Source organism: Lemur catta, chromosome 3, assembly GCF_020740605.2.
Source record: "Lemur catta isolate mLemCat1 chromosome 3, mLemCat1.pri, whole genome shotgun sequence".
In the NCBI taxonomy this organism is placed as follows: domain Eukaryota; kingdom Metazoa; phylum Chordata; class Mammalia; order Primates; family Lemuridae; genus Lemur; species Lemur catta.
The window spans coordinates 10,350,075-10,365,990 of record NC_059130.1 but is presented as its reverse complement, the minus strand read 5'-3'; the positions used below and the strand labels follow the sequence as shown (position 1 = coordinate 10,365,990).

The window sequence follows — 15,916 nt, the reverse complement described above, 5'->3', positions numbered from 1 at the left end:
AATAAATAAATAAGGTGATTTCATTTCCTCATTCCTAAATCTACATCAGTAGTGTGTAGGTTTATCATAGCTACTACTAGATACCAAATAAAATTTCCAAGAAAAAATTTAATTTTTTTATCTCCATTACCAACAATTATAATTTTACAAGATTAAGGTTCAATCAGTGTTAATTTATGTTGTTTAATACTCAAAATGAAGTGTCTTACAGCCATCTTATGCTATATACGCTATTATGTTTGGTGAATAATGTACATGTTAAGACAGTGAAAATACTGTGATATGATTTAGAACACAGGCTTTGAAAAATTCTGCAATCTCTTTAACAATAGAAAGTGTCATTTCTCCAATTCACTGAAAAGTATATATCTATCAAATGATGGAAAAAAAGAAAGGCCTATTAATAGTGACAAAGGAATAATCTAACTCCCAGTCTAATTTTTTAAAAGACTTTTACACGTGACTTTATCCTCCACTGAAGTAGCAAATACTGAGGTAGCATTTTTTCCTTCATTTACTTTTTAAAATTCCATGACACTACTGAATATTTGTACAAATGACCTAAATGACTGTGAACTAAAATAAAATCTTAAGGCTTCCGCCCACACCAGCTGGCTGAATGGACGCCCTCTTGGCCAAGGGGATATCCTAAAACTAAATTGCCTGCCACGAAGAGGGAGGTCAGACATGCCTCATCATGCCCTCCTCCCTTCTTAGAGATATTCCGTTGCAACCCATTAACAGGCCTAAGGGTAAGCAAGACAAACCTGCAGCTCCTCAATTTATAAAACAAATGTATGTCCAGTGGCTTATCTCTGATTAACAGACCTCCTCATCTTAAAACATTTCAAGCCTTTAGACAAAGCTTCAAGTCGTTAACCAATTACAAGTCAAAGAATCTTTAAACCCACCTATAACCTGTAAGTACCCCGCCCCGCTTTGAGATGGCCCATCTTTTTGGGCCAAACCAATGTATGCCTTCTACGTATTGATTTATGACTTTACCTGTAACTCCTGTCTCCCTCAAATGTATAAAACCAAACTGTAACCCAACCACAGGGAGTCCACTTGCTCAAAGGTTATGAGTCATGGTCCTCAAATTTGGCTCAGAATAAATCTCTTTACAATTATTTTACAGAGTTTGGCTTCCTTTCTGTTGACATGACTACAGAAAGTTTAACCGCTGAACCTGCTAACGCCAAGTCTCACAGAGGGATTCTCAGGAGAGGTAATATGAAACTTGAAACAACCCTGATCAATTCAAGTTAGTAGATGATTAAACCAAAGCAAACCTAGGTTACTCTGGAGGATACCAGGAACATTCATGGCAGTGAGCTCTATGGTATAAAGTCCTATGAAATGCTTCTCAAAAATAGCTTTCCTGTGCTCAAAGTAAGTTTAGAAAACTGAATACTATGCTTTTATCCAGGGGGGATCCACACACACCTTGGTGTGTAAAAGGCTCTGAAAAGTCCTAAAGAAGCATGTTTAGCTTTGTTTAATAGTGTTTCCCAAACTTGCTGGCCATGGGATCCTTTACTTCAACAATATTTATCAACACTGAACACACAGTAAGAGACAACAGTCTACAAAATCAATAAAACCTCCCTACAGTGGGCCGGGTGCAGTGGCTCACGCCTGTAATCCTAGCACTCTGGGAGGCCAAGGTGGAAGGATCGCTCGAGGTCAGGAGTTCGAGACCAGCCTGAGCAAGAGCAAGACCCTGTCTCTACTAAAAATAGAAAGAAATGATTTGGACAGCTAAAAATATATATAGAAAAAAAAAAAATTAGCCAGCCATGGTGGCACATGCCTGTAGTCCCAGCTACTCGGGAGACTGAGGCAGGAGGATTGCCTGAGCCCAGGAGTTTGAGGTTGCTGTGAGCTAGGTTGACGCCACGGCACTCTAGCCTGGGCAACAGAGTGAGACTCTGTCTCAAAAAAAAACCTCCCTACAGTGTATAATAGCTCTGTAGTTTCATAGTACTTTCATACATACTATCAAATGGTTCTCACCCTAGTTTTACAACAGAATGATCTTTGGGAACTTGAAAAACTTCAGTGGCTCAATCAACATTTCACTTATCCAGAAGCAGAAAAATTAAGGCTTTAATCTAATTTCTAGTTTAATGCTTTTCCCATTGAGGGTGAGAAAGATCACAAATTAAATATGTAATCAACAATAAAGAATATTTCATATATGAATATCAAAACATAAATATTATATAGTCAGGTTTCTTGAGAATACTTGGTATACTTTTGAGTCTCACAAGTTAGGAGTGACAGAGGGTACACATACTACATTAGGATGCAAAATATAAATGAATTTTATTTGACATTGAGTCTCAGTTTCCTCATTACGAATAGTAGTATTTAATATCTGTTTTCATAGGGTTGTTAGGAAGATAAAAATCAAACAAATGAACTAAAGGATGATGAGTTAAGGATGATAACATGATTATTAATGTTATAAGATATTGGTATATTTTCCCCAAAAGATAACACAGATTAATATCTCATTAACACCATCCTGCCTAGCGGAAAATAACTTCTGGTGGCATGACTTTTTTTCAGAATCCATAAGTATTAATATTTAAAATTTTCATACTAAAACTGATTTAAACTTGTAATTATTTGTCTCATTTCTAGGTAATAAAGAGAAATTTACAAAGTCAGCATTATACATTTGTAAATATACTTCTACAAATGTACAAATATATTTATATAACTGTATACATATATTTTATACAAAAGTTAATTTTATGACCTAAATCTTAATATCCATTTTAATGTAATACATGAAAACCACAAACATTATTCAAAATACTGGTAAACCTAGTATATCAACATATAAACCTGGTAAATATGTAAAAAATTTAAAAAACAACCTCAACAAGGCAATTGACTTAGTCTTGGTTAGGGACAGTTATTTATATGTCTCAGCTGAAGGAAAAAAAGCCAACAGAGGTTATTCTGGAGATTCAGAAAAAAGAAGAATATCAAATCTAATTGTTGTGGTTAAAGTCATAAAATAAAACACAAGCTTCTCAGAAACACAATTACTAACTAAAATTTCTTAATACTTCAAGCCTCCCCAATCACAATAAAAAGGTTTTCATAACAAAAATTAGTAACACTTACCAGTTATACCTTCCTCTAGAAGATCTGTCATTTTGCAACAGGATGCCAAAAGCTTGGTGGTAAACTCATCTAAAAGCATTATCTTAAAACAAATACAAATCAAGAATAAGCCTCCGATTATGAAGAATTCACAAAAGGCAGAATTTTATCCATTAAACCCATTCAACCCTATAAACCTTTTATAACATAAAATATCAAGACAGTAGGCAAAATGATCTCAACTGCATGATCTGGAGATTTATTTTCTCAATATACATACCTACAGTATTATACATAAGTAAGCAAACAGAAATATTTCTAATTTGAAGCAGGAGAGCTTGTTCATTATAAATAAATATTATGTTTAACATCAAATTTTCTAAAAATTATAAATTGCCACTTGTAGAATAATAATTATTATTCCAAGCACTGTTCTAAGCAATTTACATGGTTTAATTCACTTGATATTTACATACCATATGAGGTATTACCATCTCCATTTTATAAACAAGGAAACAGAGGCAGAGAAAGGTCAAGTAACTTGCCAAGGAACCACAGCTATTAAGTGGTAAAGTTAGGATTTGAAAACAGGCAGTGTGGATCCAGACTCCACACAGTTGTCCCTCGGTTTCAGGATCCCCCAAGATACCAAAATCCACAGATGCTCAAGTCCCTTATATAAAAATGACATCGTATTTGCAAATAAGTATGAACTAAAATAAAATCCTTAGCCCCTCACTGACTGAACGGACCCCCTCTTGGCCAAGGGGACCCCAGAGAAACCTTAGACCTGAGTTCCTAGCCATGATGGGATGAGAAGGATGGGAGGTCAGAGATACTTCATTAGACCCCCTCCCTTGCTACAGCCATCAGGCTTTTCTCCCAAGGGCTAATAGAAACCAATTGTATGATCCAGACCAGCATTCTTTCCTGACAAGAGATCACCAACTAATGAAGTAGTTTTAACCAGCTCACGGAGCATGCACAGAGAGGGTTTTCGTGTCCTTGCTGCACCTTCTGACATAGGGCTGCCATTTTCTGAACATGGACCCCATAAAGGGACATAAAGCTCAACTGCACATGTGCATGGTTCTTCTTTCATAAATATTCATGACTCCTCCTATAGCTTGTTAAATATGTATATTTGGCCACCCCACTCAGTATAAATTCCTGTCCCATGTTCCTGGCTTCTGCCCAGGCCTCTGCTTTCCAGGCTGTGGAAATGGCTACCCACACGCTGCAACCCTTTATGAGATCACATAGCTCTCCTTTCCAAATTTATGAACCTCATCATTTTCTTCAGTTAACATAACCTACACAATCCTCCCATATACTTTGAATAATCTCTAGATTTTTAATACTAGAATACCTAATATAATATAAATGCCTGTAAATAGTTTTTATACTGTGTTGATTTTAAAATTTGTATTATTTTAACATTGTATTGTTATTTTTTCAAGTATCTTCCATCTGTGCTTGGTTGAATCCTGGGACAAAGAACTCAGAAACAGGCCGGGCGTGGTGGCTCATGACTGTAATCCTAGCACTCTGGGAGGCTGAAGTGGGAGGATCACTTGATATCAGGAGTTCGAGAACAGCCTCAGCAAGAGCAAGACCCCTACTAAAAATAGAAAGAAATTAGCCAGACAACTAAAAATAGGAAAAATTAGCCAGGCATGGTGGCACATGCCTATGGTTCCAGCTACTCGGGAGGCTGAGGCAGGAGGATTACTTGAGCCCAGGAGTTTGAGGTTGCTGTGAGCTAAGCCAATGCCATGGCACTCTAGCTAGCCCGGACAACTGAGTAAGACTCTGCCTCAAAAAAAAACAAAAAAAACAAAAAAAGAACAACTCAGAAACGGAGGGCCAACTGTACTCACAGAAGTATTATAAGGACAATATACTTAAGTCCTCAATATAAAAGCAAAGTATGCAAATTTTACCTTCCATTCCCCTTCTTTCTTGCAGTCATCAAACACTGTTGCTTTTATCTCTGTTTAAAAAAAAAAGGAATTAAGAATCAAAATCAACAGTTAGAAACATCATAATAGACTATTCAAAAGGTTCAAAATGGCTAAGGAAAAAATCCAATTTGTGGATCAACACAGTAACCTAAGTAGTCTCTTTGCCTCCCACTCTAATTTAATCTCTCAAATCCAAGTCTCCTCTCTAATTTCTACAAGTTTTTCTTTTAATAATCAAATTATTACAAAAATGGAATTAGCATATACACATTACTCTGTCAGTTTTTCCACTAAATATACATCATGGCTATCCTCCATATAAACACATAAATATAACTCATTCTTTTTAATAGGTACATAATATTCCTTAATGCAAGCACACCATAATTTATTCAACTATTCTCCCATATGATAGGCAGTCTTCCTGTTTCCAATTTTGCCACTATAATGCTGCAATACAGATCCTCAAACATATATCTTTGTTTACCATTACTTTTGTTTCTGAAACAAAGATTCCCATACTGAGATTGTTGGCATCAAAAGATAGGTGTCTCCTATTTTACTTATTTTACACCACTGCACTTCAGCCTAGGTGACAGAACAAGACCCTGTTGCTAAAAAAAAAAAAAAAAAAAAAAAAAAAAAACACCAGTCAAAGGCCGGGCGTGGTGGCTCATGCCTATAATCCTAGCACTCTGGGAGGCCAAGGCCGGCGTATTGTTTGAGCTCAGGAGTTCGAGATCAGCCTGAGCAAGAGCGAGACCCCGTCTCTACTACAAAAATAGAAAGAAATTATCTGGACAACTAAAAAATATATAGAAAAAATTAGCCGGGCATGGTGGCATGTGCCTGTAGTCCCAGCTACTCAGAAGGCTGAGGCAGAAGGATCGCTTGAGCCCAAGAGTTTGAGGTTGCTGTGAGCTAGGCTGATGCCATGGCACACTAGCCCGGGCAACAGAGTAGGACTCTGTCTCAAAAAAAAAAAAAAACACCAGTCAAAAACTGTTAACAGAAGAATGTTCTAATCAGCACATTGCCTGTTTTCTTTGTTCGTTTTTCTACCGGGTCATTATCTTTTCCTGATCAATTTGCAGGTACTCTATATATATTAAGCCTTTCTCTCATATGCGTGGGTCAATATTTTCTCCACATATGTAGTTTAGCTCTTGATTTTGTTCATGTATGGTATCACGGTATCTTCTGCCACAAAGGAATTTATAATTTTTATATAATCTTTTTTTAATGCCATCTGGGTTACCAGTTAACTTTTTTGTTTTAAGACAGAGTCTCACTCTGTTGCCCAGGCTAGAGTGCCGTGGCATCAGCCTAGCTCACAGCAACCTCAAACTCCTGGGCTCAAGCGATTCTCCTGCCTCAGCCTCCCAAGTAGCTGGGACTACAGGCATGTGCCACCATGCCTGGCTAATTTTTTCTGTATGTATTTTTAGTTGTCCATATAATTTCTTTCCATATTTAGCAGAGATGGGGTCTCGCTCTTGCTCAGGCTGGTCTCAAACTCCTGAGCTCAAACGATCCACCCACCTCGGCCTCCCAGAGTGTTAGGATTACAGGCGTAGGCCACCGCGCCCCACCCACCAGTTAACTTTTTTAACAGTCTAATCCATATTATCCTACGTTTTCTCCACATTTTATTGTTTTACTTTTTACATTTTAGATCTTTTATATGGAATTTATTTCTAATTTGCTGGAAATGGACTGAGATCATGCCTAAGTAAATAAAGAGCAAGAAATCATAAGCAAACAGATGTCAGAGCAGAAAGCCTTAAGACAGAAATAATTTGTAAAATGTCATTAAGCAATGAAAACCTAATATTAAATATTTATGTCTCAAATAAAACAACATAAAAGAAAACTAAGACACAAAAGAAAACCACCAGGAATGCAAGCAGAAGTAAAGAAAATATAACAAAGTGAAGATCTAAAAAATGGAATCATGGAGAATTCAAACTGAAAAAACCCTTAAAGAAAATGTAGTCCAAATCCCTCATTGTTTCAGTTAGGAAACTGAAATATAACTTGGACTGGAAACCAAGACTTACAATAATTAGTCCAGGCCGGGCACAGTGGCTCATGCCTGTAATCCTAGCACTCTGGGAGGCCAAGGTGGGAGGAGGAGACCAGCCTGAGCAAGAGCGAGATCCTGTCTCTACTAAAAATGGAAAGAAATGATTTGGACAGCTAAAAATATATATAGAAAAAAAAAATTAGCCGGGCATGGTGGCGCATGCCTGTAGTCCCAGCTACTCAGGAGGCTGAGGCAGGAGGATTGCTTGAGCCCAGGAGTTTGAGGTTGCTGTGAGCTAGGCTGACGCCACTGCCCTCTAGCTCGGCCAACAGAATGAGACTCTGTCTCCAAAAAAAGAAAAAAAAAAAACCAAAAAACAATAATTAGTCCAATGTGGAGAAATAATAAACCAGATTTTTAAAAATAGTGCATAATGAAAATGTTTTTAAAAATCAAATAGCCAAAAGTAAAAAAAAAAAAAAAAAAATCAGACTTGTAGGTCATAAAGGAATTTACATTCTCAGAAAACTAAAACATGTTATTAAATTCCTAATTATGATTCCACCAGATTCTGCCTACCTCTGACCCAGGCTATTCAGTAAACAAGTAAGAAAGAATTTTTATAAAGGCAAACCCAGGGGCCTAGGGCAGGAAGCAAAAGCAATAATCATCATGAGTCAGTTGAATAAAAACTAAACGAACTGCACATGAACAAGACCACTCAGGGCTTTCAAGATCTAATGTTCAAAAATTATATGAAAGTAGAACATATGAAAACTGAGGACTACTAAATATACAAACGCAAATATTAAAACAATATTTCCAGGTAGAAATGTGGTAAATTCAGTATTTATTCTTAAGGGAAACACTTTAATAAAGGCTCTGGAAGATTTCTCTCTTAAACATAGGGTATAAAGGTAAAAAGTCACCATTAAAAAATTATTTGGTGGTGACATAAGCCAGAGTAGTAGTTACTCTGGGGAAAAGGGTGGAGTCTAGACCGGGAAAGGTCATGGGGTACTTAGAAACCTTCTATATCTTGATCTGGATGGTAGTTACATGGTAAAAAATTCATCCAGCTGTACACTTAGCATTAGTGCACTTTACACTACCATTACACTTAATTAAATCTTAGAGTCATTTCCTTTCAAAATAGGAAGAAGAAAATAGCTTCCTTTAGGCATTAATAGAATGCCAAAAATGCTGGTGACTGCTATTTAGGAAGGAGGCGGGAAATCATCTTTCATGGTTCCCACTGCCCCTAAACAATGTCTAAACTATTTAACACAACATTCAGAACCCTTTATAATCTGGCTCCAATCTACCTTTTGGTCTACATCCCCCTATCCCTTGCAATAAATACCCTGAATTCAATCGAAAAGAACTGTTCCCACTTCCATAAACAATCACATACTTTGTCACCTTCAGGGCTTGGGCTCAGTTTTCCCTCTGCCTGGCAAAATCCTACTACCTTTCAAGAAACATCGTAAATATCAGCTCTTCTTTGGAGTCTTCCCTGATCCACTCCCAGAGAGTAAGAGAGGAAATAATTCCCCTTTCCTCTCTTTCTCCCATAAAATTTTTTCAAATGGCTAATAACGCACTTAGTATTTATGCATCTGTCTTCTCCCACTCAACTGTGAGTTCTAGGTCAAAGAATGGAGTAGATACTCAATAAAACACTGATTTAAATGAATAAATGGCTGTGCAAATATCCCAAAATTAAAAAAAAAATTTGCTCAATAAAATAAACTTAAAAGAAATAACCAGAATAAGACATAAAAGAAAGATAATTGATTAAAATAACAAAAATTTATGATTCTATGCATGCTTGAATTTGCACAGATAACTTGTACAAGAAACCTAAGAGTGGTTGTCTCTGGAGAGAGAGGCTTGAGGTCTGGGTTGGGAGGAAGATTTATTTTATTTTATATTCTTTTCTAGTATCAATATTTTTTGCCACCTCGAAGTATTTAAGAATTAAAGTGATAATTACAAAGATTTTGAAGGAGCATGGAAAATGTTGAGTCAATATTAGTTGTTTAAAAAAAAAGAAGTCACAGAATGACAAATGAAAAATAAGCCTCAATCTATAAGGACCAGAAGGAAAATGTGAAAAAGGGAAAAAGCTTATGAATCATATATAAAGAATGGGCTCAAATAAATACATTCTGATTACTTTTATTGAAAATAATTTGTAATCTACCTATGTTGATTTTCTCTAAAATTTACTCTAAACAAATATTTAATAGACATAAATTATTAACATCACATTAGACTACTGTTTATAGACAAGAGAGAAAACAGACTGTACTGAATAATGTCATAAATAAGGAAAAGAAATGCCATCAGTGGTTTGAACTTGTTTTGCAGTTGAATTAGTTGTTTTGCCTTGTGTTTATTTTTTAAATAAACTTTATCAAATTTTTATATAAAACCTTTTGTCAGTGATATTTTTGCCTGTAGCAAAAAGTGGCAAATGAGCAACAGAAACTTTCACAGATTTTAAATATGGGAATTAGTTTTGTAAATAAATGTAGTCTTTCGCACTCAAAATATTAAAATTTGAGGCGCTTTTTTTAGACAAGGTTTTAAGGTAGTCCCTGAAGGCTGATTCTTTCTCATGTTTTAGGTCTCAGCTCAAATATCACCTTCTCAGAGAAAACTTCCCGGATCCACCTATCTACAGTAGTCTCTCTCCCTCTATATCACACACTGAAATAATCATCTTTATTTTTTACTTGTTTATTTTCTATTTCTCCCCACTTGAAAGCAAGCTTGAAGAGGGCTAGAAACTTATCTGCTTTCTACTGCTGTACTTCTATAGGAATTCAGTAATATTTACTGAATAAATGGGGGACTTGAGGTGGCAAGAAATAGGGAAAAATAAGTCTTTCATTTATTTTAAAAAAGCATTGTTATCCATCACATTCTGCGAGGCCGTTACACATTTAAAGCTCTACAAGACAACAGTGAAACTACCTTCAAGAAGCTTATCAAGAGAATCATCTAAGGCAGTAGTGAGAAGTGCCACTCAAGAAGGGTAAACTAAATGCTACAGAAACATAAGAAGCTGGGTTAAAATGAGGAGCTACTATGGAGGCAGTAGCCCTATATGAGCTGAAACTTGAAGGCTGGCTAAAATGTGGATAGGTGAACTAAAATAAGGGAAAGGGAAGCATTCTAAATAGAGGAATCAGCATCAAATAAGATATGGAGGTAAAAGATTTCAAAAAGAGTAAACCACACAGACTACACAGAACATCAGGATTATACAAGTGAAAGTATTTAAGAATAACAAGGTAGGCTGGGGCCGGGTTATAAGTCTTCAAAAGCAGGCCATTGGAATGAATTTTAGGCAACTGACGGTCTCTGCAGGTCTTCAAGCAAGAGAAGAACATGCTCATAGCACAATACCATCACAGGAAAAGTATTCTGGCAGCTATTTTCTGGAGGGACTGGAGTGAGAAAGAACAAGAGCTTGGAGGCTCAGTTAGGAGGCTACCGCAATAGACTGTGCATAAGGTCCTGAATTAAGGTTTAAACATTAGGGAACGTCACAGACAGGTCACACAACAACTCTACGGTCAAAAAGATCTGGCTGTGAATCCTACATCTATATTAAACAGCTGTATCAGATTTTTAAAAACAGCTTTATTAGATATAATTTGCATACCATACAATTCACCCACTTAAAGTGTACAATTCAATGGTTTGCAGCACACAGTATTCAGAATTATGCATCTATCACATTACCATAATCAATTTTAGAACATTTTCATTACTCCAAAAAGAAGGCCTGTTCCCTTAACCATCATCCCCCCACTTGCCCCACCCCCCCAGATGTAGGCAACCACTAATCTACTTTCTGTCTCTACAGATTTGCCTATCCTAGACACTCCATATAAATGGAATCATACAATATGTGTGGTCCTGTGATTGACTGGCTTCTTTTATTTGGCATAATGTTTTCAAGATTCATCGATGTTATAGAATATATCAGTACTTCGTTTCTTTTTATTGTCTTTATCCATTCATTAGTCCATGGACATTTAAGTTATTTCCAATTTTTGGCTATTATGAATAATGCTGCTATGCTTTTATAGCTGTATCAATTTTATCCTCTATGAAACAGAAATATTAATTCTCATGATGTTTAATACATGTAAAGAATTATGCCTGGCACAAAGTAAATGTTCAAGAAATATTAGTTCTCCTCTCCCTATTTACCACACTTTCTGGATAAATTAAAGGTTCTCAAGTTATTTAGCTTTCTAGCCTCACCTAACTGTAGTATCTTCAATTTGGCAAAACCTTTTTCCCAGTCAAATGTATAATTCACCTACCTCCAGGAGATTCCTTCAATATTTCTTTCAGAATCTTTCATCTTTGGCTAAGAGAACTCAGAGGATCCCTCTTCTCAATATATGCTTTACTCAAGAAATGCTAAATGAATATTATCTTCTCTTTTGGTTATGTTTCTATTTACACAAAGATTCAAAGAACTATTTTATAACATTTATATCTTCTTCCTTCCACTCAGTCTCTGCCTTCATCTTACACTCCATCTGGATAGCCTGGTGCCACAAGTTAACAGCACACGATGGAAATTTTCTCTCTACAGTCTCCCTCTTGCCTAGTTTCCATGCTATCAAGACTGGTATTACTGTCATTATCTTTTTTTCTGATAAATGCTGATGTTAAGCACCTCTATATTTTGGAAATAATTTATACAACACAATTCACTACCTATTTTTACATAAATGTATTTAAATGCCATTGTGATTTTAAAGCATCGCCAAATCTTAAAAGCCAACCATGTAAATCTTGAAAACCAAAATGCCAACCTTAAAATTAACCAATTTTTATCTTTTATTTTTTTAAAAAAATTCTTACTCCCCTGTGTTATTTGAGGATAATCAATTTTTAAAAAGATAATTTTCTTCCCATCCAAGTACTAATCGGGCCCGACCCTGCTTAGCTTCCAAGATCGGGCGCCTTCAGGGTGGTATGGCCGTAGACTAAAAAGATAATTTTCTTTGTTTTCCATCTATTTATACACTTTAGTGGCTGCTATATGTTAAGCACTATCCCAGTTACTGAACTCTGTAACTCCCAGAATTCTGTTGACTAAATCACTTCTGGGCTCAACAGGTTAGAGTAAGAAATACTAATCAAATGTTACTCCTTTTCCACTACTAGACCATAATTACTTTGAACCCAACGATGCAAAACAATGGTGGTTCTTCCTGTTCGGGGGTTTTATTCCTTTTCTAACTTGCCAGACCTAAGTTTGGGTGACTTTTATGGAGGTCGTAGATGACACGGCAGAACATCAGTAACCAATAAGCAGTTTGGTCCTAACAGCAGGGAGCGGCCCGGAGAGAGCAAAGGAAAAGGCGAAGGTGCAGCTTTGCCCCGGCGACGCAGGGAGCTGTCATGGCTAGAGATCTCATCATTCCAACGGTCCCTTCTCAACGACTTTTTAGAAAGCAGCCTCCTCTAGGAATAGTGGAAGAAGGGTGTGTTTAACAGTGAGGTTTTTTTGAAAAGTACGGCTGTAAAACCTCCGTGATGCTAACACGAATAAGCAGTCTTTGGAAACTACAGTGTGGCGGGGGAGGCGAGACGGAGAAACGGCGGCCGGACCGTGTGGCACCGAGAGACACCCCGGCCGGCGGGGCCCGGGCGCGAGCCGGGAGCGCGCGGCGGGGCCGAGGATGCGCGGGGGCCGTGGAAGGGACAGCCCGGCGCTTCCGGCGCTCACCCCGGGCGGAGCTTCGCGGCCGGAGCCCCGCCGAGGCGAGCGGGTGCCCGACGCCCGCGAGAAGGCCGCGTCCTGTCGCACCCCGCCCGTCCCTGGCGCTGGCAAGAAACAGGGCAGGAAAGCAAAGCAGGAGGAAGTCCTAACACAGACGCGCGTCCCAAAGCAACAAGTGTCCGCGGCGGCTGCCCAAGACCCTGCTGGGCTGGAGCAGGAAAACAAGGCCCGGCGCGGCGGCCTCCCGGCCTTCGCTCTCTCAGCCCCTACCCCACCGCACTCACTCTGCCACACGACGTTCTTCAGCCCCCTCTCCGTCACCGGCGGCGCCATCTTCCCAACGCTGCGGAGAAGCAGCCGCCGCCTCCCGCGCCCAGCCTACCGCGGCCAAGCCGGCGGCGCTCGGGGTGGCCCCGCCCCACACTGCAGGAAGACCACGCCCCCTCCCGCGGGCCCGGCCCCTGGAGGCGTCGGGCGCGTCGGCGAGGGGATTTCCGCCCACCCCGGGGCGGCGGCTGCGCAGTGCGGGTGAAATCTCCGCGGGCAGTCGGGCGCCCCCTCGCGGGAGGTTGCGGTTACCCGAGGTTCGTCGTCCCGTGGGGTTTTAGGAAAGCAAAGATGCGCCAACGGATGATGAGCAAACACGGTCTGTGAAAATCCGAATTCACACATACGTGAAGAAGGGGGGATCCTTCGCTTTACAAAAGAATTCTGCACTTTGCGAAGGGTTCATAATAGACTTCACTCAGTAGCCAGCTCAACTACCGAATGAAAAATTTACTTCCCCCGAAAAGTTTATTTCATTCATTTCTAAAGGACAAAAATATTAATAATTGTGTAGAACTATGAAGTACCTTCCAGTGTGCCTGGAACTGTGCTGGACTTTCGGGAAACTCAAAGAAATGAGAGGCCCACTACTCCCCTGAAGAATTTATAATCGAATTAAGACCACGATTCCTGGCATGCTGTATGTAGGTAGTAAAAGTTGGTTGAAGGGCCGGGCGCGGTGGCTCACGCCTGTCATCCTAGCACTCTGGGAGGCCGAGGCGGGAGGATCGCTCGAGGTCAGGAGTTGGAGACCAGCCTGAGAGTGAGACCCCGTCTCTACTAAAAATAGAAAGAAATTAACTGGACAGCTAAAAATATATAGAAAAAAATTAGCTGGGCATGGTGGCACATGCCTATAGTCCCAGCTACTTGGGAGGCGGAGGCAGAAGGATTGCTTGAGCCCAGGAGTTTGAGGTTGCTGTGAGCTAGGCTGACGCCACCGGGCAACAGAGCGAGACTCTGTTTCAAAAAAAAAAAAAAGTTGGTTGAAAAACTGAATACCTTAATGATACAATATACATAAGTGAACCAATAAAGCAATAATCATTTATTCAACAAATCTGTGCAACAAGTGTAGGGAGGGGCTGTCAATGTGTTAGAATCCAAAATTATTGCTGAAAGCTGATTCACAGAGGAGGATATTTGAGCTTAGACTTAGAAAGTTTAGGCAGAGATCTGTTTACTGAGATGGGTCTTTGGGACTTGAAATCAACCTAATGAATCATGAATTAGTTCAGTACAGTTGTTGAGAGCCCTGACTGACATAACCAGCATGACATTGGCAGAAAGTAGGCTTTCCCAGAGGGACTTGCAAAGAATCAGTGGTTGGTTATAAAGATTCATGTTGGTCATACAAGGAGTGGAAATGGTTAGTTACTACTACTACTAATGTCCAATATTTACCGAGTGCTTACTATATGCCAGACACTCTACTAAGTAGATTACCTCGTTGATCCTCAAAGCAACACTTACAGACAAGAAAACTGAGGCTTGGCGACGTTAGGTAACTTGCCAAGGATACACAACTAGTGGTGGAGTGGGAACAAGGATCCAGCTTGGGCTACACAGAAAGCAATAAAGCAGTCTGTGGGATAACCTGCAATTTCTAGGAGAGAAAAGGAGAATGAAGAATAAAAGTCATAAAATGGGTTCAGGCACAGCCTATGGCATGAATGGTTGTTCTGTTCAAGGCTTATATGGGAATGGAAGCTGGAGCCCTAGCTTCCTTTAAACCTACTCTAAATGGATTCAGTTGCTCAAATTTTTAAACAAATGCACATGTTATTTCCCTCTCCCTTTTCAGTTTTAAATCAAGTTCTGCTTAGGATAGTAGGATGGGGCCCCAATCCATAAGAAAAACATATGAAGTGTAGACTCAGCCTTCTAAAGTGAGCCCCTCACCCTAGAGGGTCAAACCAAGAGAGAAGAGTGAGGTGGGTGAGGTGCCTCCATCTCTTACCCTTGAGAATGACCAGGTGCCACAGAATGACACCAAAAGGGTCTTCTGGGTTGGAAGTTTGACTTTGGTCACATAGGGTACAGTTGTGGCTCATGCTCCTCAAGGCCAGATTCCAGGGTAGCACTGTGGAATAGTGGAGCAATCATTGGCTTTTGCTGCACACAGACATAGGTCCACCTTCTGCAAATTCTGGCTCTCCCTCTTACTAGCAGTGTGACCCCAAACACCTCAGTTTCATTGAAATTGTGTGCTGAGTATGAGTATATTATCTCAAATCTCACAACAACCCAGCAAGATGACTATTGCCATTTTATAGATGAGAAAGCTGAGGCTAGAGAGGTTAAATAAATCATGTAATAACCTCAATATGAGCTAGGATCTGGATCCCCCCCCCGAGTCCAAGACCATTGCCCTTTCCGTTGTATCATATTACCTCTCCTCCCATGCTCCCTTAGTTTTGCATAACCTCCCTGAGCTGTTTCTCTAAGTCTCTTTTAGTTTGCCTTTTAACAAATTGAAAAATGAGTGTGGATTCCCTAAACATGACACAGCAGAATGGAAGGTAAACTCTACCAACGCTGGCCAGAGATGAAAAGCTGCTTTGTATAATTCACAGGGCAGATAGCCAAAACAGCCGAGGGCTGAATGTGCAAGCATGTGAGTTAGATCACTCACTCACAAAACCATTCCCAGGTCCTCTTCACTAACAATTGATAACTTAATGATACTCTGGGGACATAATCTCCATGAAGGTATCA

At 39.2% G+C, this 15,916-nt stretch overlaps 1 protein-coding gene across 1 annotated transcript in view; it reads right to left on the bottom strand.

Annotated features, from left to right (window-relative positions):
* The window catches only part of STXBP3 (syntaxin binding protein 3), a 55,361-nt gene extending 42,060 nt beyond the window's left edge, over positions 1-13,301 (bottom strand). The window contains exons 1-3 of the mRNA XM_045546680.1: positions 13,156-13,301; positions 5,064-5,113; positions 3,142-3,223 (exon numbers count right to left, since the gene is read on the bottom strand). Of these exons, the coding sequence (XP_045402636.1) occupies positions 3,142-3,223; positions 5,064-5,113; positions 13,156-13,204 (181 nt within the window). The 5' untranslated portion in view covers positions 13,205-13,301. The remainder of the gene's footprint in view (positions 1-3,141; positions 3,224-5,063; positions 5,114-13,155) is intronic.
* Positions 13,302-15,916: the final 2,615 nt, after the last annotated feature.